Source organism: Chelmon rostratus, chromosome 1 (genome assembly GCF_017976325.1).
Source record: "Chelmon rostratus isolate fCheRos1 chromosome 1, fCheRos1.pri, whole genome shotgun sequence".
NCBI classification, from domain to species: domain Eukaryota; kingdom Metazoa; phylum Chordata; class Actinopteri; order Chaetodontiformes; family Chaetodontidae; genus Chelmon; species Chelmon rostratus.
In genome coordinates this window covers 27,932,600-27,959,660 of record NC_055658.1, presented here as the reverse complement: position 1 = coordinate 27,959,660, position 27,061 = coordinate 27,932,600, and the positions used below count along the sequence as shown (strand labels likewise).

Below are 27,061 nucleotides of genomic sequence, written 5' to 3'. Positions count from 1 at the left end.
AGCAAGAACATAAAGTCGGTCTTTTGTCTTTATTCTTGAGAATGTGTGTTTCTCCACATTGTCGATTATTCGGGCCCGTGTTGAAATACTGTAGGTGACACATTTGAAAGGCCTTTTATACAGCAGGTGATGATGAAAGCACAGATGTTACAAATAACATGAACAATGGCTCACTTTCATTCACGTGTCCCAGTAGGCCAGCATGCACAAAAGCAGGAAACCCTGAGACTGACGCAGATAAACGGAATGAAAATATTGTTCATTTTACTATTTACACCTGTGCTTTACCCACTGTGACATATCAAAATGTCTCCTGTGAAGAAGACTTCACTTTCAAAGTAGTGGCTGATCCAAGAGAAGAATTGTGCATCGGTAAGTGACAGATATCCATGGTCATTCAGATAAGATCATCCTTTATTAATCCTACAGCAGGCACATTTGCTGTTAATTATATATCACCTAACCCTAACCCTAACCCAAAACCATATGACAATATAGGACAGCAATTAAGCAAGGGTGTAGGTGTGGAGTCAGAGAGGGAAACGGGCTTCAGTGAGACCATCTAACTTTTAAAAGAAGGACACACACAGGAGCCACTGTTTAGTAAAAGTTAGTTCAGTAGTGAACATTTCACATTGGTTCTTGCCTCAGGTGCGGCATCTGTCATGGATGAATTGAAAAGAGCAGGATTTACTACTGTGCATGTTCATTGTAATGGAAATGACACTGTGATTAAGGGCCCGTTTTTCCCCTGGTAAAAACAGGAATTCACTTTGCAGTTAAATCTAATGAACTCCTCCTGAGATACAGCTATTGAAACCCAGCTTGCCTGTTAAGTAGCCCAGTGAGAGCAGGAAACACTTGATTTCGCAGAGTCCAATTGTTTCATCACCTTTTGAATATTGGATGGTGTCCTGCCGTAAATGGAAGTAAAAGCAGTCAGGAAGCATATTCAACAGCTAAAAGAGGTGCAATGATGAAATGTCATGTAACAAGGTGTAATGTCAGCCTGCCCAGCTGCTGAGGAGATCAGATCGTTTGAATTCACCACCTGCGGTGAAAGTGAACGAAGTTACAGGGATTTTTCAGTAACTGAAAAAAACGTTTCATTATATGAGGAGTCAAAACAAAACAAACCCTTAAAGTAAATAGTAGTGTCTGTGCAGCAGTGTCCTAATGAAGAGGATATGCTGAAGTCAGAAGATCTTTTCAATCAGGAATCCGAATGTGATGCAGCCTTTTTATTCCTCTCATAAACCATTTCATTTTTGTGTCACGTTTGCTTTCTAAACGTGTCTCAGCAGACGGCTTGGTTGGTAAAAATAATGAAACAAGGGGCACAAAGTGCTTTTACAAGGCTAATAGACAACCGCAGGCAGTGGTAAAAGATATATTCAGATATCTATTACAAGTAAAAGTCATGCATTCAAACCCTAATACAAAAGTATCAGCATCAAAGTATACTTAAAGTACTAAAAGTCTAAAGTACTCATTATGGCTCATTTCAAAATCATATATAGGTATATTTCTGAATTATAAGTAGTAATGCATTAATGTATACATCACTTTAATGCTGTGGCTGGTAAAGATGGGTCTAATTTTTTTTTGTTTTTACACACTGCTGGGTAGCTTCAACAATATTAAGCAGAACGTATTTGTTTATTTATATTTAGTATTAATAATCTAAACCTGCAAAGTAACTCATAACTAAAGCTATCAAACAATTGTGGAATAAAAGTACTAATGTCCCTTCCAAAATGTACTGGAATAGAAGTATACAGTGAAGTGAAGTACAAAATTAACGTAAGCACAGTACTTGAGTCAATGTGTTTAGTTACATTCCACTACTGATCGCAAGACAGAAACAGCTGCATCTGAGTGAGAGCAGAAACCAAATAAATAAAATTCACATCAAAAGAAATAAATTAATCTACAACAGACTAATAATTTTAAATTCCCATTGAACAAGGTATGTCTGGTATGTCCAGTCGTTGCATGTCCCACAATTCCGACAGCACCTAAAGGCAACCTAACAGCGTTGAAGAACAGCAGAAAGTTTGAAAACGCGCTCACTTTGTACGTTTACCGCGAGATATTGATCTACTGTCGAGGCATACGTGAAGTGGACTGAACTCAGACCGTCACGCGGACCGCACATCCGAAACCAGTTGACAGTTTGTCTAAAAATAAAGTCTAATTGATGAGAAATGACTCCGGACAGCCTCCGGTGACGCGGGCCACCTATCGAGCGGCGCATGCGCAGAGCATCGCAGCAGGACCATCAGGAGCAGCGGCCGCCGCCGGGGTGACGAGAGCTGTCGTCTTGTTTATTTCACACCAGGTAAACTTGCCTCCACAATGTCGGGATTTGACAACAACCCCTTCGTCGACCCAGTGGACGTGAATCCCTTCCAGGTGAGACTGTCGCCTCGTCTTCTGTGCGCGAGCCGAGCTTTTAGACGCCTTTTTCCCCGAGTGAATACTGAAAGAGATAGGCTGCAACAGAAACCTGTTTGGTTGGTTGCTGGGTTTGGCCTCAACATTTCCTGGATAAGAATCGCCACTATTATGAAGTATGACACGTTGTAGTCCAGCTATGGCCTATTTTTAAAGATTAACTCTAAAACGGTGCGTTTGTGCTGCAGGTGGGCTGTTAACTCACCTGCGCAGGTAAGCGGAGCCACGAACAGGTGCCTCCTGTTTCTTAGCTGTGACTCCTACTTCAACGCGCCTTTGACGGAAAGCAGAATGCAGATTTTGTGGGATTCAGTGGCGCACTGTGTAGCCTTCAACGATCTCAGGTGGCGTGTGTTTGTCTTTCAGTCTAATTATGGCATCCCGCTGTTTTCACGTCTAACAGCTCCAGGTGGAGCGTTAAAGGTGACTGTATGTCTTCACCGGTGGCCTGTTTGCTCAAAGAAAAGGCACCCTTTGCTTAATCAAACCGATGAAATTGGGTTTCAACTGAGACAAAATGTTGTAAAGGGCCAAGAGTCTATTAATAGTTAATGTGGTGTGGCTTCCTGGACCAGTTGGGACTCTCTGGGACACACACACACACACACACCTAATACAATCTAAAGGGTCATGGCTTCTCAGCAACACATGCAGTGTAACTGAGGCCATTTACTCAAGTGCTGTACTTAAGTACAAATGTTTGTTATTTATTATTTCCATTGTATGCAGCTTTATACCACTGCACTACTTACAGGCAAATAATGTACTTTTACTTCATTACATTTGTTTGACAGCATAGTTACTTTTCAGATTACAGTTTTTCGTACCTTTCCTCTCCTGTGTAAACCACCTATCTCCAAATGTCAGGATTTTTGATGTGATTTTTTTAAAAAGATAAAACTGTTGTCAACTATTATCAGCTATTGATGGGTAGTTTAAGATCACTCAGGATTAGCTGGAAAATACATCGTCGCAGGCTGAAAACGGGCTGTTCTTCTGAGCTCATGGAAAGTTGACTTTTTAAAAGTATGTGGTTCTCACAGCAGGGTGATGCGACAAACACATGATGATGTTGTGGAATAAAATGATGCATTGCTGTAGATTGAATGACCCAACAGTGCAAAAAGTAGTTAAAAAGAGCTCAACCTTTAAACGTCGACAGCAGGAAAATGCAACACACACATTAATGCAGCAGAAACATCATATGTATAGTAAAACACTGACAGAGAACATTTTACTGAATGATGACAACTTTTAAGTAAATTTTGCTGATTACACCGACAGACTTTTACTTCAGTAAGAATGCAGGACTTTCGCCTGCAGTGGAGTATTTTTACAGTGTGGTATTAGTGCTTTTACTTCAGTTTCTGATCTGAATACTTCTTCCACCTCTGAATGCATCATAGTTGTGTTTAATGCCTTTTTCAGGATGCCTCAATCACACAAGCCACCAGCGGAATCACTGAAAGCGTGGGGGAGTTCAACCCGTTCTCTGCGACAGAAATGGTGAGCTGCTCTGTTTTTACCGTCTCTGCTGACGTGATGTATAGTTGTTCCATCGCTGAGAGCCCAGTCTGTTGTTCATAAAGCAGGACTGCTTCAATCGCTTCACAGGGAAAACACTCTGACACCACCATCCCCATCTCCGCTGCCTCGTCTCAACCCGCCATCCTGCAGACCTCCGTGGAGCAGAGCGCACAAGTGAGTCAGACGCACATGTTCAGAACAAAATGAAATGAAATAAGCTGCTGTGAAATCACTTTGTATGTCAGTGGAGATTAACCAACCAGAGCGAGTCTGTCTTTGAGACAGCAGCTTTGAAAAGCAGATGTCAATAATAATAATAATTCACGACAGTTTTGAGGTAATGAGTGAATTGTGGTGGCAGCAAGTGGAGCTCCACCGTGGATGGTGTTTTTTTAAGCTGGTGTTGATAATTGAGAACTAAAATAAATCAGATAATCTATATTCTGATATTTTTTATTGCACAAACATGTCATCTGTATTATATTTTCATAATGATTCCTTAAACCTGCATTATTCTGACACAAGATAAGTGACCAGAATAACCAAATTATACACCTTTAACAGTTGCTGGTGCTCTGTGGTGCAGTATGTTGTCAGTTATATTTGATATCTGTAATAAGTTAAAACTGGGTGATGGTGCCACCTGATTTTAGTATCAGTCTATTGGTCAGGCTGAAGTAATGAGTCAGAATCAGAAATAGGTTTATTGCCATGTAAGTTTTCACATACAGAGTTTGCCACACAATAAAACATGTTAAAGAGGATAAAATCAAAATTTATTATTTAAAAAAAAGTCAAATATACAGCCATGATTGCAAAAGAAAATTGGGATGCAGTGTAAAACTTTGATGACATAAACTCAATTTAAAACAGTACCTGATGACCTCATCAGCTTCATTGATTTTTAAAATATCTGCTTATTCTGAATCTGATGCGGCAACATGTTTTAAACAAGTTGCGACAGGAGCAACAACAGACTGGGAAAGATGTGGAATGCTCCAAAACACCTCCTTGGAACATTCCACAGGTAAACAGGTTGATTGTATCATGATTGGGTATGAAAGGAGCATCCTGGAAAGGCTCAGTCATTCACAAACGTTAAGTTATGATCCAAACATCCGGCTAAGATTTGGTCTCAGTTCTGGTGTCTTAAAGCTGAGTTAGTTGTGGGATCTGTTGCCTGTAGTGAAGTTCGTGAATTTCCCATCACAAAGCTAGCGAGAGGTAAAATGCAGCGTGCAGTCGCAGAGATGTCGTGACAGTATTGAACGCAGCGGTAAGAGTGCGCCTCCTCCGTCACCCACCAGGCAAGTGTAGCTGCTGGCCAGGCCAACCTGGTCAAACAGCAGGAGGAGCTGGAGAGGAAGGCCGCTGAGCTGGAGCGGAAGGAGCAGGAGCTGCAGAACAGGAGCGGAGGCAGGGCGCTCAATGCTGGCGGTAAGTCGTTAGAAGCTCACGTTGTACATTTGAACAGTAAAAATTGACGCGCCACACACAGCGTTAATCCACTTGTCAATTTTTTCTCTTTCAGCTAAAGAGAACAACTGGCCGCCTCTTCCCAAGTTCTTCCCTGTGAACCCCTGCTTCTACCAGGACTTTGAGGAGGAAATCCCTGAGGAGTACCGCAGGATCTGCAAGAGAATGTATTACCTCTGGATGTGTACGTAGCCCTGCATGCAGTCCATGCTCCAAACCTCCTCGCACCACAAAGTGGGTTATCGATCCATTGGATAGATCAGTTTACACCTGAAAGTTGAACTCATGTATGCAGTAAATCAGGTTTATTGCATACAATGCATCCAGATGGTAGCATCTTCACATTAGCAAAATTAAAACAGTACAAAGACATAGCAGTGCAGAGGTAAATAAGCAACAATACAGATCAATACAATCATACACAGCTCTGTTTTTTTTTCTTTAGTTATTTGATTGGCTCACTGGTTTCCTGTATGTCTCTCCAGTCCACAGCGCCACCCTCTTCCTCAACGTGCTGGCCTGCCTCGCTTACTTCACTGCAGACTCTCAGTACGGCGTCGACTTCGGCCTGTCCATCCTCTGGTTCATCCTCTTCACCCCCGTGTCCTTCATCTGTTGGTACAGGCCCGTCTACAAGGCCTTCAGGTACGCTGCTTTAGTAGCCTGGTGCCGATGAGGACGGATTTTCTCTGGATGTCATTGTTTTGTTGTGCAAACGGAGGAAATAGGGACACATGTAGATGAAGCAGTCAGCAGCAGTGTTGTCTGTTTTTACTTTAATAAAACTTTACAATTGTTATCATAATGTCTGCAAAATTAAGGTTTTACAGACTGTTGTTTTGCCTCTGGTCTGTGAGAAACATCAATTATATTTTCTTTACTTATATATCTATTAAAACACTTGAATGTCTTTACAATTAAGTCTAACATCTATATCTAATAGTCTTGCAGCAAACAAATCGCTTAAATACTAAACATAATTAATAACGTGTCCTTTGTGTTGTCTGTTTTCCCCTCTAGGTCTGACAGCTCCTTCAGCTTCTTCTTCTTCTTCTTTGTCTTCTTCTTCCAAGTGGCAGTGTACATCATCCAGACTGTAGGGATCCCCAAGTGGGGAAACAGGTCAGTGCGAACCTTTTCAACAGGACGATTGTCTGCATGCTCAGTGGAGGCCTGACGGTGAGGTGTACGGTTGTTTTCACACCTGCGCATTTTGATAGATCTGATTCAGCCACCAGGTGCACTCTGCAAGTTTGAGCTACACGCCTCGCTGTGCATGCTCAGTATTAACTCCCTCGTTCTGCTCGGTCGCCTGGAGGCGGCACATCTTTGCAAAGTGTGAAGCAGATGGTATTTTCAAGACGTTTCCTCGAACTGCGTTTGGCGTTCTGCTGGTGTAGTTTTGACTGGTACATTGCCCAGATAATTACCCCAGTTAGGAGCAAATGCCAATTGCCGAACACAGAAATATGCACCAGAACACGGGACCTCAAAGGGGAAAACGCCCCAAGTTTACAAACTCATCAGCTGACTTGGATCAGAGTAAATGAGCTAAAGGTGTGAAAACGGCCTTGATGCGTGAGACAGTTGTTCATTGCTAACAATGCGTTTCTGTTGTTGTTAGTCAGAACGAGTCTGTGTGCTCTGCTTTGGGTAGATTCTTAGTAAATGTGGGTGTGCTTCTTCATTCATATCTACTCTGTGTTTGTGTGTATTCTTGCCCTCTACCTCCTCTCTTGCATCTCTTCGACAGATTCCTGCTGCCCTAACTTGTCTGGGTTGCTGCTTTGTAAGTGAGGTCTTTTCTCTTTGGGGTTCTTTTCTGTATCATGTAATATCTTAGCCTTTCCAGTTCTCCATCATTCACTTTTTCAAACTTGGTGCTTTTCCATTGGTCACTGGGGCAGGTTAGGATGTTGACTCGTTTCTCTTTATTCCATTAATTTTCATACCACTTCTTTGATGCCAAAAACTTCATTTGCATACGTGCACACTCGGTGTGGAGAAGCTGAAACGACACATTTGTTTTTATGTCTCTGTTGTCGACAGTGGGTGGATCTCATCCATCAGCATGATCAGCACAAACTTGGCCGTGGCTGTGGTTATGATGGTGGTGGCCGGTTTCTTCACTGTAAACGCTGTCCTGGCTGTCATCCTGCTGAAAATGGTATGTTAATGTCACACTTCTCATCATAAAAGAGAATATTGAGCCATGTTACAGTTTGTACTCTGCAGATAGTTTGGTTACTATTTCAATATTAACCAGCCAAGTTAAATATACCATGTGTTTTTGGCTATATTTTGCTATTTTAAAGCATTGTGGTCTACACAAACTGTATGTTTGCAGTAAAATTCAGTATGGCGGTGCCTTATAATTAATTAAACTTGCCCAAAATAGAAAGTCGAATATTGCACGGCATACATATATAAATAATGGTTTTCTCACTGCGGCTTCGTATTGTTTATTTTCCCTCCAACTCAGTGAGGGCACATGCAGATCAAAGAGAGAAGCATAACAAGAGAAACTAAATATGGCGCTGACAAAACGTTTGAGCAGTATCTGCAATGAGAGACAACCAAGGCTTCAGAGAGGAGAAGGAGATTTAGGAACCGTTGAAGGGTTGGAAAGGTTCAGAAACACTGTAAGCAGGTCAGGAAGCTCAGCCTGGTCAACACGGAAAATAAAGGGATGTGGAAACCTTTATCCACTCTCTTTTTTTAAAGGACAGTCGCACTCTGTGGCCAGTGTATGAAGCCTTTGTTTCATTTTGAGCTCAAGTGTGTGCACCAGGATTATTTCTACTGCATGTCATGACCACAACTAGGAAGCCATGAGAGAGCGCATACCCCCACCAAGCCTGCGCAGTCCTAGAAATCTGTCAGAGATGTTTAGAAATGTTGCATCTCTTGACCAAGATCTGCATTAAAATACACATAGCATTAGACAGTTGTCCAATTTTCCCATTAAAATAAATCAAATAGTTCATGAGAAACTGCCTTTAAATCAGCACCAAATTTCACTGCAGTTCATTTTGTTTTGAGATATCCTCCAAACTGATAAATAAAAAGTGGGACTGAAAACATGAGCTTCTTAGCGGACAACCACAGCCTGAACTGTCCAGGAACCTGTTAACACAATTTTTCAGTTCACTCAAGCTTGTCTCATTTTGAAAATTAATCTGATTTATAAACCCGTCACAGCCCTAATCTGTGTCCCTTTTCCCACTGGCCCAGGTCCACTCTAAGTACAGACGGACGGGTGCCAGCTTCTCCAAGGCCCAGCAGGAGTTCTCCCAAGGAGTCCTGACCAACCGGACTGTCCAGACTGCTGCAGCAAGCGCTGCCACCTCCGCTGCCCAGGGAGCCTTTGGCAGGAGTCAGGGAAATTAGCTCGTCTCCCTCATCCGTAGTACCTCAGGCTAGTCTCCTCTCCGACAGACGTACCAGACTAGCCATGTCCTGACATTCTTCAGTGGGTTTAGGGGATGAGAGTTTGATTATTTAATGAAATGGGCCAGAAAACAAGTAACTTATTATGAGGGAAAATTCTAGCGAGGTGTCCCCTTTCTCCACTTATAAACTTTTCACAGGCTATGGTACAATACAGAAGACAAGCATGTAATGACTTGCACATGTCTTCATCGTTATTGAACCCTCATCAGTATACAGCGTGTTCACAATCCATGCTATCAGAAGCTGCTCTTGGAAATGGAGGAAATCACAAACTGAAGTTGAATTAAACGAGGCCGAAACGGAAGCAGAGTGAGGACGATGCAAATTAGCAATAGCTGCGACCACGTATGTGCATGCAACCACGCGTTCATGCATTCTCACACACACACACACACAACCTCACAAGGCGTGAACAGTCAACCAGCTGTCCTTTGGCTCAGGACCAACCTGTCCTTCAAATCTTGTGCAAATCTGTGAATCTATTTGGAAGTTATGCTCTTTGTGATAGACCTCTCCCATTATCACACCCCCTTTTAGCCAATTGGCATGAACACAAACACACACACACACACTTACACACACTTGACCTTTATGGCAAATTTCAGCAAAACATGTGGCCACCAAAGGGTGGAGAAATTTTTGTGGACCGACTAACAGACAGAGCGAGATGTAGAGCTGCAGGTCGCAGCTAATGAATTGGCTACACCTCATGACAACAAAACCCCTGGAATGCATTTTACATAGACGACGTAGCACTGAATTGGTTCTGATTTATTGAATGTCGTCGTTAAAGACACTGGTGAAAAGTATTAGAGTTTTTTGTCTCGCTGTTCAGATAGAAATAATGTTCAGGGGCCTCAAATATAAACACTGTGCATAGAGTTTAGATCATATAAAAAGCATACTTGACATGAGAATACGACGTTCTGGTGATTTTCAAGTGACTTTCCTCTCAGGCAATCATAAATCAGATGCATCTATGACATGTAACACTACTGACAGACAAGTGACTGTTTTAACTTCGCTCATTACATGTTTTCATGTGTATAATACTGTATATAAGCTGAAAATTAATGAAGGTGACGGGACGAAGGTTTTGTTTTCTGCTGTTTTAATCAGCTTCCTGATTTAGATGAAGTGAGATAAAAAGCTCTTCTGAGGGCCAATGAAGATGAGGGTTAACTGGGATTGTGCATTTCGATTTACGTTGTACATACAGTTATGTTTGCTGTCATGGTCTGCAGCATTGGGATTAAAATGGAAGACAGGGCGCAGGTCTATTAATGTAAAATTACTGACAGTGTAGAATGTAGACATGTACTGGAAAACAGTGCATTCATGAGCAGAAAGAACACAATGTTTATCTGTCGATTACCCATCTTTGACTCTGTATTACAGTAATTATACTGCAGACAAAAGTCACTTGTTGAATATTCGCAGATAATTTGTATTTTCTAGCTGTACCTACCTGTTGTTAGATATTAGTATTTTCATGTTTTTATTCATGAATATTCATGATCATAGTGTTTATTAAGGTGTGTTGTACATATTGGTAGCTTATTTAAAACATATTTTCTGGAGGGGTATTTGTTGGAAGTCGGTTCTGAGTCCTAACTTTGAATAAACTCATTTTTCTCTCCTTTGAAAATTTGGATCATGTTTAAGATGGCCTGCTAAAGACTTACTCATACTGCACAAACGTCTTAGCTACAAACAACTGACCCCATAGTCAGTGTGAAGTCACGTGCAAAGGAGCACACAGGTTAGTCACCTGCTGTATGTCACACAAATGGAGGCAGAGTAGAAGATGCAGGTGTGTGAATGCTCAGGTGGGAGTAGCAAGCTGTCTGACCAGCAGGAGTCTTACAGTATGTGTGATGTGGATGAAAATCTACTGTAACATAGTGAGTAGGAAACACACTGTCTGAAATACTTTTTCCAGCTTGGTTAGTCTGATTGCAGGTGTGCTCAGATGCCATATATTGAAAAAGAAAGTGGATTTTATTTTTGTTGTCTTGAGCAATGGTGGAAAATAAGAACATTCACTCAAGCTCTCTGCTGAAATGCAAATGTTTGCATAAGTATTTGAGTATTCACATTTTATGCTAAGCACCACTATATTTTTACACCACTACATTTATCTGACAGCTATAGTGCTTCTACACTTACTTATAAAATATGTAGTTGTCATATTTCCATTGTTTTTTAGGACTTTAGAAGTTACTCTAAAAGACATATTTTAGCTCTAACCTTCTCGCATGGTTTAATTTAAATAACTGTTCAAATTATCTAATAATATTTCATAAAAGGCAAAGACCAGATGAAAAAGTCTGTATTTTTATATATAAAATTTGTATAGCTAAACGTTTTTTTTTGTCTTTCTCTCCCATTAATCATCTCATGACCCCTCAGATTTATCTTATGACACTTTCGGAGGCCAACCCATACTTGGAAAACCCACTGGACTGATCTAAAATAGCTAAAACTAGTTCCACGTCAGTAAAATACAATTTACACATTGATGCATCAGTACTAACAGTCTAATAAAGTCATATATTAAATATATCAACCACATTTTACTGCAGCACAAATGCTTTTAATTAGATTCTTAGATACTAGTATACTTTACTGATAATACTTCTGTGTTTTTACTTAATAAAGGATTTGACTGCAGGACTTTTCCTTGTACATTTAAATGCATTTTTACTTTTACTAGAGTTGTCACTGGTCTTGAGTGAAGACTTGCTGTTTTACAATCTCAGGCACACTTTTTTGTGACCTATTCTAAAAATAAAAATAAAAATCTATTTCTAATGTCAGAAATAGAGAAAACCTAAGATATAAAACAGAAGCATACCTGTGAATAACTGGCCCTTGTTTTCATGATTTTAAATTCTTAACACTGATGTTCCTCCCGGCTGGATCCGGTCTCTGCAAGACGGGCAGATCCGTGGATATATTATGATATTATGAGAAGCTCTTTTAGTACATACGTGTCCTAATTATATAATTTTTTGTATAACTTAACCTAAATATGAACGTTTCCTTGGTAGAAGTTGTTGAGGGCTGCGCACGCAGACATTCATAAATCCAACCAGCTACACCTCCGCATTCCACTGATGTATCCATGGCAACAGCTTCTACTGTTGATCATCCCAAGATGGCGGACGAGGAGAAAGCCACGGCGGTGAGTGTAACACTGAAGCTAGATATCGTTTTCTTGAGTGAACACAAACATTGCGCCGGGTGAAGTGATGGTATGACACCCCCTGAGTAAACCTAACGTTAGGTTTGAGTGTCGTCCTCGTATACTGCTCGTCTTTTGAATGTTAGCTGCCTGGCTAACCGTTTCCAGGACGGAGCTAAGTTGATTAACGTTAACCCGACGTTACAACGGTGAATTGCCTCGGGTTTAGTCTTTAATCTCACTCATCCAAGCTAAAACCTGAGAGCTAGCAGCTAAAGCTACAGTGAGGAGACAACAGCAGAAATGAGTGGGTAACGTTAGAGTGCAAATATGCGCTGCTGACCACCGTTAGCCCACGCTTTATACTGTAACATCGGCTAATGTAGGTTAGATAACGTTATTAACAGTCCAACTCTGCAGTAACTGAAGCTGGCATTTCCCCAAATCCCACCTCTGTTATGGCCATAGCATCTCGTGTTTATGATGTGTTGCAATACAGAGACTATGAATACTCTTAATACTTCATAATACTGTTTTACAAAAACGTTTGTGGGTGCACTCGAAGCAATCCACAAGTGATACGGAAAAAATGATGTGAGGCAAAACACTGGGATTGCGCATGCGTACATCTACCTGCACGCAAGGTAGCTCTATCACAGCTAATGTAAGGGGGCGAATGTCTCTGTAGCAAAAACTGATCAAAACATATAGGAAGTCATTAAGAGTTGCAGAACATCGCCTTTTAATTGATTAAGCATTCAGTCTGTGCACTGGAGTCTTAACAGAGGAAACGAAAAGGCAGTTTGTGGTGGATGGAGTGACTTAGTGTCAGTGGCGTTTGCTATTTCAAAAATTAAAGTGATCAAAAATAACCATCGATCTGAGTCACAGAATCAGCATCTTATCATTAAAAGCCTAACAATTAAAGCTTCACTAGTTTTTGCAGGGCCGTCATGCTAAGTACAGGAACTCTGAATGGATGGTAAACTTGTGTGATCTGTTTATACATAGTTTACAGAGAAATACCCCCAATCAGTATCTTATATTGTAGCTCTCAGGAATCTGACCATTTAAATGAAACGTGCAGTAAGCGCAGAGCAGTTTAGTTAATTGTTTGTTTAGCAAGGATCATATACATTTAAAATCAGTGGCCTCACTGTTCACTTTGAACTCTTTTGCATTTGGAGTCCCTGACCAGGACAAACTGTACAATATACAATGGCAGTACATGCATAGGCTCATAACATCTAATTGAAAACGTTTCTATTCTGTACAATTGCACATGAACACAGTGTTCTGTTCCAGTAGGCAGTCAATCTGAACTTTGACCTGTATTTCCACACAGCCTTTCAACAGGAAGAAATGAAACCAAACTCTTTTTGGGTGGGGCTAATCTGTTTTGGTGGGGTCAGCATACATATGGTCCATGGGAAACACTGATAAATGGTGTATTTTGCTGTGTAATGTATGCATCGTATTTCGTATTTGCAATCGTTATTTATGTATTTGTTTGTGTTGCATTCCTTATATTTCAGCTCCCAGTTGCTACTGAAGCCAAGAAACGTCGGGCACCTAAAGGTACCATGTCACAGTTGACACTTGCAAATCATCGTGCAAAATTAATTTCAAACAACACAGTTTTTGTCATTAATTTCTGACAATTTGTGGAGTCAGTTTGGAAGTAATCATCCTGCAGAGGTCACCCTCACCCTTCTCTCTGCCGTCCCTAGAAGGAAGAAGCTGTGCACTCAGTGTGTGGCTGAGCCATGTTCCACATATTTCTCTGTGTGGAAAATGTTTGTTGATCATTGTGGATTTTTCATCATTGTAATTAATGTCCCATTAACCTATTAATGTTGTTGGTCTTGGATTGGGCTTTTTGTTTTGCTTCGTTTTACAATGTTTTGTAATTATCATAAATGCTCCCAAAAATGCAAATTCTATGAAAGCAATTAAGTACATACTATGTTGTTATACGATATTGTATTTCTTTGCATTTGACATGGCATGCAAACGCTTACTGTGGTTTACATAGTATAACATGACGACACAAATCAAATCAGCACCTTAAGGACAGCAATGTAAGGTAAGATGACTGAGTAATGAAGTAATAAAAACAGAAACTAAAGAAGGGATTTTAATTTGTTTGTGTAATGGAAGTGTACGGTACTGTATAAGTACTAAAACTCATTAACTAAGTCAAAAACAGTAACATTTTTAATTTTGCTTATGACTAATGTGTGGAAGAAAACAATAACGATAAGAGAACAATATTTGGAATAACTATACAATAGAATGCACTAAAGTAAATATAAGAATGAAATAGAAAATTGTAAAATCATATGCCACACACGCACATGTGCATAAATATTGGAGGAAAGAGGTTTTTAGAAGCTCTTGCTGAGCTCAAAATGGAAGTCAGATGCATGAGCTTCATAATGTCCTCTACAGTGAGTTGTGACTTCATCATGCCTTACACATAGGGTATTAACAATATGAGCAAGGAGTGAACCATCTTGTTCAGTCTAAAAGTCTAAAAATTTGAAATAATTGAAAACAAAAAAGCCAGAAATCTGTCATAAAATCCAGCCATAAAGCCATAAAAATGTCTCCATAAACTACTGTATTCACACTCCTTCTGTAATTAGCATAATGAAATGTAATTAGGATTATATAATGCACACACAAAATTAATTATGGTATGCACAACAAGTAGATATTTTATTAAATTTTGTGCAATGTAGTTACTCCATTCTTAGCAGGGACCATCCAGGAGGGTTGCAAATATGAGAGCATGCCAGCTAGAAAGACCTATAATCAGCTTCTTTTAATACAGCGGAGTGGGGGGATGCAATGGCACGAGGACATCTCACCTTTTTCCAGCGAAGCATGGTTTAATTTTATAGAATGAAGTGCCAATTTCTTGACATTAGTCTAGAAATCTGTCTTATTTTGTCTTTGTCAGATATTGACATTTCTGTCCAATTCCTGGCAGGAATAAGTGATGGCAGCAGAATTTGAGACTAAAATGACTTGACAGGACCAAGGGTTTTTGAAGTTTCTTGTGGAAAAACTTCCAAAATAATTTTCATCGTATTTTCCATTACATTCTCCCCATGTGTCTTTTGATCTCAGCATGCTTCTCCTCTGCTCTTATCCCCTTTTAGCAGATGGTTGAAGCACATGGAAGGCAAATCTGTCTTAGCATTAGCCAGATCAAATGTAACAATGAGAAAATTCCTCCATGTTTTGCATGAAGTTTTTCACGGGACTATATTTAGGAGACCTCATGCTGTGCTCTTCTTCCTTGCTCCATTATACCCTTCTTTCATACAACAGTTGCAGGAGTACATATCAGACATGTATCCCATCTTTCCTCACCAAATTTGCCCTGCTTTGTGCAAGTGGAGACTGGAGCACCACAGGGCCACAGCTGAAACCCAGAGACAAGAATATTATTGCTGTCTCAGCAGGAAGAAAGCGGATTAGGCTGCTACAAATAGGGCCATTCTGAATCTTGACGGGGCAAACGTGTGAAGCCCATGCAGTTTCACACTCGGCGATGGAGAGGATTTCTCTGAAGTAGTTGGAAGAGGCTCCAGTTCTAGCAGCAAATCAACAGAGCACTGCTTGACAGATAAAAACAGAAGGGAGCTTTAGTGTAATTCACACTGTATTTTTACACAGCCAGTTCATTAATGATATCCCCCAATGACAGTGGCAGACTCAAAGCCTGGCACTTCATCTCACATTGCCGCGCATCCTATTTTTAGCCTCAGAAGGAAGGTAGTAGGTGCAAGATAACAGGATTACCAGAATCAAACTTGCTCGAATTGGAATTACGTTTGCTTCCTTGTGAAATGAAATGTTGTACTCCACTGGGAAGAAGACTTGGAACATTGTGGTTGAGTTCTTGAGGTTACCTAACCCTTTCTAAAGCTGGCTTTGTATTGTGCTGCTCATACCTCCAGCATCCCTCTTTCAGTCTGTCTCTACAGCCTCTCTGTTCTGTCACAAGCACCTGGCTTGCGAGAGACATTGTTGCCCTGGCAACGGGGAGAATATCTCAACGTGCCGAGACGTTAAAAGAGTGACAGAAAAGAAAACAGTTTTTGTAATGAAAAACTTGCTTACGAGGTGACATTTCCAGCATGGCGGATGAATTGATTAGAGTTTATCCCTGTGTTTTTAGTTGAAGTGTTAACATCTATGTTAACTGTCAGATCAAAGACTTGCTAGTGACTGCAGAGGGAGGGATCTTTCAGGATTATTTATTCAGATGACGAATTAAAAAAAGACTATGAATTAAAAATAGTCCAAGCAGACGTAACTCTCGGTAGTCTGAGCCATCCGTTTGTAAGAAAAAAAAAGTACTAACAAGCTAAGCTTCACAGTGTGCTTGATGAATTGACTTAAATTTAGCCTGTGGATTTAGGTATATGTGTTACATCTGTGTTAACTGTCAGATCAGAGACTTACTAATAACTGCAGGAGGAGGGTACTTTCAGGATTAATCATTCAGCTATCAACTAAAAAAAGACATCATCTGAACAGTAAAGGGTAATGAGCTTAGAAGTATCACAGTTTTTTTTTCTTTTTTTGCATGATACTGTCGTCTTCTCACCTTTTTATATTCTTCCTTCCAGCTCCAGAGCTTCCCATTGTGGAGAGGAGAAACTGGCTAATCCACCAGCACTACATCCGCAAAGACTATGATACCTGTAAGGTAAAGTACCTCCATTCCTCCCTGTGGCCCAGTCTGTCATTGACCTGTGTCTGTGTTCAGTGTTGGCCTGATTGACCTTTTAAACATAATGAAGATAATGAATGCATGGCATGTACAGGGTGCTGTCAAACACTGTACTTTATTACGGCCTAATAAACTGCACTGACCTGTGTATTCCCACATGAAACCAGTGGGCACTTAATTAAATCTCTGAATAGATGCGTGTACTTGTAATATATATGAGTAGACTATTCCTTCTCACTTTCTCTTAGAAGGTCTCTTGAGCCGAGTGAGGCGCAGTATGGATCAGAGGGTGTTGTGATTATGAAGTACACTCACAGCCAGTCACATTGCTGGTCTCATTGTTCTGAAACAGCTGAGCCAATCACAGCGATGCATAATGACAATAGCTCAACAAATAAGGAATCAGCTTCTGCAGGAAATCACGCTGTTGTCTGGATGGTGCAGAGAGACATGCTGTGAATCTGCAGCCGGCGGCAGATGGTGTGTTTTTAGAAGTCAATCAGTACAAATATGATGAGAAACAAATAATAAAATAGTTTGATGAAGCAGTATGTTTGATCGCATCAATCTGACACTGTTTCAGTTCTGATTCTACTGTTTCTGTTGTTTATTTCATGTTACATATCGTTACATCATAAAATGTGACACACTTGGGTTTGACTCGTAATATATTTTAAGAATAAAACATGAACTGCTGATTTTTTTCCCTTTCAAAAAGTTACCCTCTCTCAGGAGGAATGAGCTTCGGTAACCCAGTGTCTGTCAGGAAAATTCAGAGTTATAACAAACTTGCCTGATGTGTGTGGAGGTGTGTGCCATACTGTGCGTAATGGCACCGCACTCTCGAGTGGCACTTCTCTAATTGGAGGCTGCAGATTTATCAACACATCTGCCCTGCTGCCTTCAGATGGCTGCAGAGATTTCAAGAACTGCGTAGAAGCTTTTCATGCAGTCTAACGCTGCTGCATGTGTATGATAGATACACATGCAACCAATCTCATTAATTTATAGATAAATGCAGGCATATTTGTTAACATTCCTTCTTCAACCACATTGAATGTTTTTTGATGCTGATTTAAAAGAATCTAGTGGCTGGAGAATGTTAAATTAAAAGAGATTATTTACACTAAGCATTATTTATTTAAGTTAGTTCTGCACATTCGTGCCAAGTATTCGGTTTGCTTTTGTTGACAAAATCATCAGATTGACAGCAGACTGATGTTGCTCCAGACACAGATGTGGTTCTGAGACGTCTATTCTCGGAACAGAGTCTAAGCCACATTTTCCACCAAAATACCAATACTTGCTCTGTGCTGCCTCATTTGAATCATTCTCCCATCTGTTTTCGCCTCTCCTACCAACTGTGCCGCCTGTGCTCTGCGCTCGGCACCAAAATACCACACAGCCGGGCAAAGCGAATTTCAAGGTCAGGGAAATACCAAACTGTCAGAGCGCTGCTTCCACTGGTCATTGCACCACCACGAAAATAGTGCCGTCAGTCTGTTGCGATGCAGATGTAGTCGTATATAACATGGTGCGATGCATTTGTTTATCTACAAAGTCTGCAAGTTGTTTAGAGACTGAATCACTTTGGAGTTAGTACTCAGCAGGGATTTTTTATTCCAAGCATAGTAGCCATGAATTTCAGCAGCAATACTAACAACACATCAGTTGTAGAAATTGTCTCCTGTTCTGTGTCCATGTAGGCCATCATCAAAGAACAACTGCAGGAGACTAATGGAATGTGTGAATATGCCATATATGTTCAAGGTGAGCCGTAGCTTTATCGTAGCCGCTCTCTTACACATGTATGATGTTAATTAACAGCTACATCAAATGAAGGCTCTGTGTCGACGCCCAGGCTCCCCAATACCTCATTTTAGTTCCCCCAAATCTGCTCGTTGGACCCCATGCTGTGCCTTTGATTTTTAATGTGCTTTTCTACCTCCTCATGTAGATGAAGATCCTCTCTTTTTATGTTTTAATTTCCTGCCACAGCACTAATCTTACGTCTTGAGGGCAAGATCCAACAGTCCCTGGAGCTGTTTCAGAGCTGTGCCATCCTTAACCCCAGCAGCGCTGACAATCTCAAGCAAGTGGCCAGATCACTGTGAGTCTGCTTTCCTCAAGCCAGGGGCGCATCAACCCGTGTCCTTTTAAGTAACAAGACACACATAGGAGACAAATATACAGTCAAAATGCAGACAGGCTATGACCACATCTTTTTGCAATACTGTAGAGACAAATTAATCCACCCCCAGTGACTATTTTCACTGCTGCAGGATTGTAAGAATATCTATTCAGCTTGCTGTGATTAAGATGGGTTAATTTCTCATTTCTCATGGATTATTGTTGTCTGTTCTTTCCGTAGATTTCTCCTGGGAAAGCACAAAGCAGCCATTGAATTCTATCACGAAGCTGCAAGGCTCAACGAAAAAGACTGGGTAAAAGAAAAGAAGCCCTCTCATACCGACTTTCTGCTTTGTCTTAAAGTTAGAAAGGGAAAGTGTTTAATGGGCCCGGCGTCTTTCACTCTAAATACACAGTTCTGCCGAGAATCCCTCCCCATGTTTTCGATGGGAAATGCACAGACTGAACCTCATTTTCTCACTTATGTGCCATTTTTTTCAAAAAGAACTTCATGGTTAAACTTCCCAACTGATCCAGGGCTGTTTTACTCTGAAGCCTAGAAAGGGTTTTGCACCCACCAGGCAGGTGTGTTTGGAAATTTGTCCCCTGTAATGCTACTGTAGAATCAGTATTCCACAGAGCTATTGTCTTAAATAACTCTTTCAGAAGTAAAATTTAGCTCAGCTTTTATCTAGCCCTGTTCAATTAAGCATGCATTAACCTCCCATGTATAATTTGACATTTTTCCACCTCAGGAGATCAGTCATAATCTGGGATTGTGCTATTTCTTCATCAAAGACTTCAAAAATGTGCGTATGTTGATTTTCCAACACTATACTGTACAAATCATACTCATTACTCCGGTGAATTGATCATTCTAATCTTCTGTCTCTGTCAGGCTGAAGAGCATCTTAACATAGCTCTCCAGATAAATAAGCACGACAAGACTTTCATGATGCTTGGGAAGGTTCATTTGCTGGCTGGAGAAACGGACAAGGCCATCGAAGTGTATAAGAGGGCGGTGGAGTAAGTGAATTTCAAATGTGGACTACATTAAAAAGCACAGAGAAGACATTTATAGAGGAATCTGTGCAATTGAAGTTTTTCATCAAATCTAAATAGTATGAATAAAACCAACCTAAATCTGTTAATAATTTCGCAGCCTCAGCAGGACGGTTTTCTTCATGATGACATTCTCTCAAGATGCTGAGAGAGATAAAACATGCTGTTTCAGAGGTTACTTTCAAGGGTTCCCTCTTGATTTATCTGCTCAGTTTCACTCTCTGGAGCTCATTTTAATAAGTGGTCCTCCTTCAATCTCACACGAAGCTCCAGCTTTGCCACTTTTTAACCCAGAGCCCTTTTCAGTACAGTATAAATTCGATTCATTTCGATTTCTATTCACATGTTGAATATTTAAACATTATGCCATGGTGTAAATAAGGAAATGACATCAGTGTCTGTAATAGTGCTCATTACGGCTACCTCCTGTTGGGGTTAAATGAATTAATCAAGTGCCCCGATACTGGTGTTGCTTTTAATGAGACGAACCACTGTGAATCTTATTTTAATGTAGATCTGCCTCTTCTCTGCCATTTTTTTTCTTCGAGCCACATCGTCCCCCCACAGGTTATAATTAATACTCCACAATTATGCTGAATCAAACCCTGATTGAATAATCAGCAGATTCCCTGAATATCAACTATGTTTGCTTAAGAATAAGTGCAGGCATTAAATGTAATTACAGGCATAGATAAAGTGACATTTTTCATTAGACTTGGCTTGTTCTCTACTCAGATTCTCTCCGGAGAACACTGAACTCCTGACTACTCTAGGCCTGCTGTTTTTACAGGTGGGTACATGATTTTTTTTAAGAACCTTTTCAGTAAAATTATGCGTACACAAGCGCTACAAGATTAAGAGTGACATTTACTGTCAGAAACATCTAAAACGGATATATAGTTTTCTGTGTTCTTGTTTTTGCCAGCTTGGGAAATACCAAAAAGCTTTTGAGCACCTTGGAAATGCCCTCACTTTTGACCCCAACAATTACAAGGTATGTGGGTCTTTAAACACACATTACACTTACATACTGTATAAACTTTTGCTATGAAGCTACCTGTGCACAGTGGGTTGGGCTTCTTTAAAGCAGTGAAAAGAAAAGGTCATTCTCTGTCAGGTGGCACAGTCCGTCTTTCATCATGTGCAGTTTCAAAGGGCACGTCTTCTTCTGATACCTCTCTAATCATTGTTTTTATTCCCAGGCCATCCTGGCTGCCGGCAGCATGATGCAGACCCATGGGGACTTTGATGTGGCCATGAACAAGTATCGAGTGGCAGCATGCGCCGTCCCTGAGAGCCCCCCTCTCTGGAACAACATCGGCATGTGCTTCTTTGGAAAAAAGAAATATGTAGCTGTGAGTAATACGGTTCACTTGTTGATTTAGGCGAAAATGTATTTTTGTTCCTTAAAGGAGGACATTTAGCATGAAGTTCACATTTAGATTTCGGACTTAGTTGTACATTAAAATCATGTGATAAACTTATAAAATAAAATGCATTGTTATGTGTTAAACCAGTGGTTTCCAGACTTTTAATATATGTCTAGTTGGGGCTGATTGTCATGTCAATAGTTTAATAGTTTTTTTTTAAAAAACGTTTGACTCCCAAATTGGTCAAATTATCCAATATTTCTGCCCCAAAAAATAATGAACACAGATTTGTGTCACAGAATATTGTGTTTTCATCTTTCCTTTCCCGTTAATCATCTCACAACCTCTCAGATTTGTCTTGTGACCCTCTGTGAGGCTTTTGCCTTTGATACCTTTGATCCTTGAGGTCTAACAAACCTGCAATGTTTATGTCATTATGTCTTGTTTACTAGCTTGCAGTCTTCTTCTCCACTGCCTTTGTTAGTGCTCTAGTGTGTTTCTTGGTACTCTACCGCCACCTGTTGATCATATTAATAGTGTGAAACCATTGGCTGAAATGTGCATCATGCTGCGCGCATGCATGTGCATGAATTAACTTCATAAAACTTAATTTGGTCTATATGGCCCTGAAATCGTTTAAACCCACCACCGTTCAGAACGTTCAGAATCTGTTGTTTCATAGTTTCTTCATGGGATCATACATTATTAAAAAATACAGTCATGTCAGTTGTTGACTTCTCTCTCCTGACTTCATTTGTCCCACAGGCCATCAGCTGTCTGAAGCGGGCCCACTACTTGTCTCCTTTTGACTGGAAGGTGTTGTACAACCTGGGTCTGGTACACCTGACCATGCAGCAGTATGCCTCGGCCTTCCACTTCCTCAGCGCAGCCATCAACCTGAACCCGCGAATGGGGGAACTGTACATGTTGCTGGCAGGTACTGACTTCAAGAGACAGAGAAATAATTCATGATCGGATCGCATCTTTACAGAGTAAACTGATGATTTATAACAAAAATAACGGCAACAGTTACTGGGTATGCAGCAGTAGTTAACTGTTGTGCAAGGTGCGTATATACTGTATATAGTGTATACTACACACAACGAACTGAACGCAGAATGAATGTGAATGCAGTCATTTGCTTGCATTTGACAGTTTAAACCCCTCATACTCTTTGTTTACAGTGGCCCTGACCAACCTGGAGGATGTCGAGAACGCCACCAGAGCGTATGAACAGGCTGTGACGATGGACGAGTGAGTCTGTCTCACACTTTCTACCTTGAGTGTCTGAATTCGAATCTGTTTAATCATTTCATGTCTTCTTTTCGTCCAGATCCAACCCTCTGGTCAACCTGAACTTTGCCATCTTCCTCTATAATCATGGCGAAAAGAAGGGAGCTCTGGATCAGTATCAAGAGATGGAGAGGAAAGTCAACTTACTTCGAGATAGCAGTAGCAACTTTGAATTTGATTCTGAGGTACTGAAGATCCTGTTGACGATGATGCCTCAGAGTCAATATTTGCAGCCATTACTTACAGTATTTTTAAGTCTTTGCCTTCTTGTCACTAACAGCTGATGGACATGGCTCAGAAGATGGGAGCTGCCCTGCAGGTGACAGAGAGTCTGGTGTGGACTAAACCAGGCAAAGACTCCAAATCAAAACCAAACTCTGCAGCAGCCACTAAAACCCCTGGTGCTCCCCTTGGTACGAACCAAGCTCTGGGCCAAGCCATGTCTTCTGCTGCGAGCTACAACAAGAACATCCAGCTGCCAGCAGGTACAAACTACCAGCATGGGATGTAGAAAGTGTCAGTATGTATTCTGTCACCTCGTGTAGCTTCTCGTTTGCCGTTTCAATATGTGACACAAACTTAAGTGGTGGAGCTTGAAATAAGCTCTGAGTCAGGTTCTGATGAGACCGAGCAGGCTGAACATTTCCCTTTTGTTCTGATCACAAACTCAAAATGAGGTGAGCACATAAATTATTTTTCATCAGAAAAGTTCAGTGTTACACTGTCAGTGCAGGTGATGACAAATTTCACAGTCTCCGCCTCTTAACATTAAACCAAAGCCCAATTTTTCATTTTAAATGGAAACTTAAAAATACCTCTTCCCTGTGTATTCACAGCCTCTTGCCTGAACTAGATTGAATACATGCGCTAAGGCCAAATGGGATATGTGAAAAGAAAAAGAAGCTAACCTCTAGCCAGTGTACATTCTTGGCAACAAAAGAAAGTCAGTGGTGTGGAAAAAGGACACACAGGCAGGCTAATACATTCAAGGCTACTCTGAAATGATAGTTGCAGCTTACAGTTCTCAAAAGTAAATGGACAGGAGTGATTTTCTGCACAAGAGCCTGTGGGCTGCTGTTTGGCTGTTTACAAATAACAGCAGAACAATGCATCCATGTTTAGTGACAGACATTTTAGATAATTACACAGCTCATCTGTCAGCTTTCTGACACTCAACAACCAGCATTTAACGACCAGCATGTTTTGAATATCCAAGTATAGCCTGTAAATATACCTAACGGCTAGTAGTACACCATCAAGTCACTGCGAGAGATGGTCAATATTTACAGTGGAGGTATGTATTTGCTGGTGTCAGTGTCTTTATTGCTATGCTGTAACAGCTAGTCTCCAAATACATTTTGCTGAAGGTCAGGATTCATCTGTGGCATCTGTATCTGAGTGGTTATTAAAATTCAGATGCTGTATATGGAAAACAACTTACCCCTCAAGACCTGGTTTTGGGTTTGTAAAGAAAGAACTGTCAGAGTGCAATGAGCGGTTTAAAACCATCAGCCAAAGTCAAGCAATCAACAAAGTGATTTGAAAGCAACGTCTGTCTTTTAAAAGGTAAGTTTTGTTTGCGCTGTCATGTTTTACAGGCATTCAGAAGCCTCCTGCATCTCACCCAGTTTTGTTCTTAAAGTTGTAAATGTGCTGTTAAATGTGCTCCTTAATGCTTCATCAACTTTTTGATGTGATGAAATTGCACTATTTAAACAAGCCTGTCTGTGGCATGTCACAACTGGAAAATCTAATTATGTGGAGTGTCTTAGGTTTCTAAAGGTGCGCTCACATTAGGCTTCTGCACTCGGCCTCAAAAATGATGTGGTGTCATGGTTTCAATGTGGGTAAATACATATTTTACAGAGCTGTCATTGTGGCGCTACAGTTTGGAGTTTGATATTGTGTGAAACAAGGAATTAGTATATGCTAGAGTGACTTCTTCATTTCCAGACACATAACATCAGTGTTCCTCTTGGCCTCTATTGGGATCTGAGGGTGCACATCCACACGGTTGTAAAGTTGAACAGAGATGAACTCTGACCTGCGAGTTCACCGTCGCCAGCTTCAGCTCGTCTGTTGTGTCTTTAATTGGAGTGAATGAGAGAAAATATTCACCAGATGGAAGCTCAGTGTGACTGTACATTAATTCAGTCTCGTTCTGTTCTGCTGGATATGATATAGAAGAATCGATGGAAGGTGTGTGGAGAGGAATACCACAAGCCAGTCGCATCTGAAGCTCCTGAGTAATGCTACAGATGTTAATGTTAATGAAGCCCAACAAACTGTTTCATCTGTGTAGATCATTGATGGCTAAAAGACCTTTTTTGAGCAACTTTAAGTGAAAAAAAAGGCGTCAGCTGTTATGCTTCTGTTTTTTTCAGGAGTTTCCAAAGGCCCCTCCATGCCCCTTGAGCCAGAGCCAGATGTGGAGAAGGCCCCCAGTCCACCTACTGATCCTCCAGGCTCCCCAGAACCTGTTGAGTCTGCCAAACCCAGAACCTCCAAGAGGAAACCCAAGGTGGAGGCATGACTTAGCTTGGTGACCACAGTCTTTGTCATAAGATCGCTCTCGTATTATGGAGGTAATTCTTAAACAGCGACCAGGCAATTTATGTTTTTTTAGCTCAGTGTAGTTAGACATGAAGCCTCGAGTTATCAGCTTCTAGTTTAGGTACATGATGCAAAGACATTTCATGTCTTTCACAATACTTTACACTGAAAATGGTCAATGTGCACTTTTTCCATACTTTTATTTCAGGAATATTGAATGTCAATTCACTTTTCAAACCAAAATTCTGAGATAATCTACTGTTTCTTGTAAATCTATGTAGACGTGGCAGGTTTGGTGCAAATGTCAAAACCAGTCGACAAAAACTAGCCGACAAAATGCCAGTCGGGGCATTTGTGCAGGTGTAATGTGAATGAGCTGAGCAATAAGGTTAAATGATGAATTTTCCTCGTAATGACATTTCTATGGAAGGCGTGAGTCCTTTGCTGCTGGGAGTCCCATCAGCTACATAAATGTGACGGAAATGCTGCGACAATCACTGCTAAAATCTGAGGAGACAAAGGGAGGCTTTCGAATAGTTACCAGATGTTGTTTGTTTGTGTGATAGGGCTCTTTTTGAGGGTTGAGTGTAAATAGTGATACATGCTTTTATATGTGGATAAATGTTATGTTTATAGAGAGTAATGTATTTAAAATTAAATAAGAAACTTTAAAGAAAAAAGCTGCTTCGCCTGTTTGATGAAGTCCAGTGTGTGTGTTGTTTTCTACTGTGTTTTCTCTTGTTCGGGTCATTCGGTTCAGCAGACACCACCAACAGGGGACAGTGTTGTTTAAGAGCAAGAGAGTCTATCCGCTATCTAACACACAATCCATGTTCTGAACAAGAACGATAACTATTTAAACAAAATACACATTAACACATTTACACTTTCCGTGATGGAATTATGTGTTGATATTGTTTGTGTGTGATTTTCTCATGTAAATATGTGGACGGAAATCCTCACTAACCAAACATATTTTCAGCTCAACATCCACTAATGTTTGTGGTAAGAAAAAGCATATGAATAAGGAATAGACTGCTGTAAATGATCTGTACCGAAGGTCAAATACAGACGGAATTATTTATGCGTATGAATTACAATATGGATGAGGCAATTTGTACATTAACCAAGAATATTCATGAAATACAGTATATCCCCCATATGTCAAGTCTGCATACATAGCAATATGTTTATTTCTGTGTATTTAATATTTGGCATGTAAGTGTTAAACCACTGATGTTTGGTTTGATCATTTAGAAACAGAAACAAAGACAATTGTGCGCCGAGAAATCAAAATTCTATTTGCATTTCAAAACGTAAATATTCAAACCCAAACACTGTCAGAACTCCAGTGTGAGACTTTAACTGCAGGTTTGGAGGGGCTCTGGGATTGTGGTGGGGGGAGTCTCGTGTTTTTGAATATGTTTTAAATGATGATTACAACTGAAGCTGGCATTCCAGCATTTAGAGAAAGGATTTTTTTTTCTTTGCAGCTTTATTGACAAAATCTGAGATGATGAAAGTGACAGTAATTATTTAAGATAATTGTCTAATTAAATAATAAAAGAGTGAGTTTCTGGACAAACTTAACTGCAGTTTGACAGTGGGGTCTTCATAAGAACAGGCTTCATACTATAATGCCATTTTTGTTTTTAGAGAATAGCTTGTAGGACTGAGAGCATTCCCATGTTGGGCAAGATGATATAAATGTTGATTTGCTGTATGTATGTATGTATTTGTCCTCTGGCTCAGGACAGAGTGAGTGCTGCTGTGGACCGACAGTCAGGTTGACAAGGTTACTGC

At 40.5% G+C, this 27,061-nt stretch overlaps 2 protein-coding genes across 2 annotated transcripts; both read left to right on the top strand.

Moving 5' to 3' along the window:
- Positions 1 to 2,279: 2,279 nt before the first annotated feature.
- On the top strand, positions 2,280 to 9,423 carry scamp2l (secretory carrier membrane protein 2, like). The gene is made up of 9 exons (XM_041933061.1): positions 2,280 to 2,415; positions 3,886 to 3,963; positions 4,072 to 4,158; positions 5,292 to 5,421; positions 5,516 to 5,644; positions 5,946 to 6,105; positions 6,481 to 6,582; positions 7,510 to 7,627; positions 8,695 to 9,423. Exons 1-9 carry the CDS (start codon positions 2,359 to 2,361, stop codon positions 8,848 to 8,850), a joined length of 1,017 nt encoding a protein of 338 aa, XP_041788995.1. The 5' UTR covers positions 2,280 to 2,358; the 3' UTR covers positions 8,851 to 9,423.
- Positions 9,424 to 12,040: 2,617 nt separating this feature from the next.
- bbs4 (Bardet-Biedl syndrome 4) lies at positions 12,041 to 25,925 on the top strand. Its single transcript, XM_041934741.1, has 16 exons — positions 12,041 to 12,100; positions 13,636 to 13,678; positions 16,747 to 16,826; positions 18,557 to 18,620; positions 18,849 to 18,960; positions 19,222 to 19,294; positions 19,736 to 19,789; positions 19,879 to 20,006; positions 20,778 to 20,832; positions 20,968 to 21,036; positions 21,245 to 21,397; positions 22,178 to 22,349; positions 22,597 to 22,666; positions 22,746 to 22,890; positions 22,986 to 23,190; positions 25,090 to 25,925. Exons 1-16 carry the CDS (start codon positions 12,041 to 12,043, stop codon positions 25,236 to 25,238), a joined length of 1,632 nt encoding a protein of 543 aa, XP_041790675.1. The 3' UTR covers positions 25,239 to 25,925.
- The last annotated feature ends 1,136 nt before the right edge of the window (positions 25,926 to 27,061 follow it).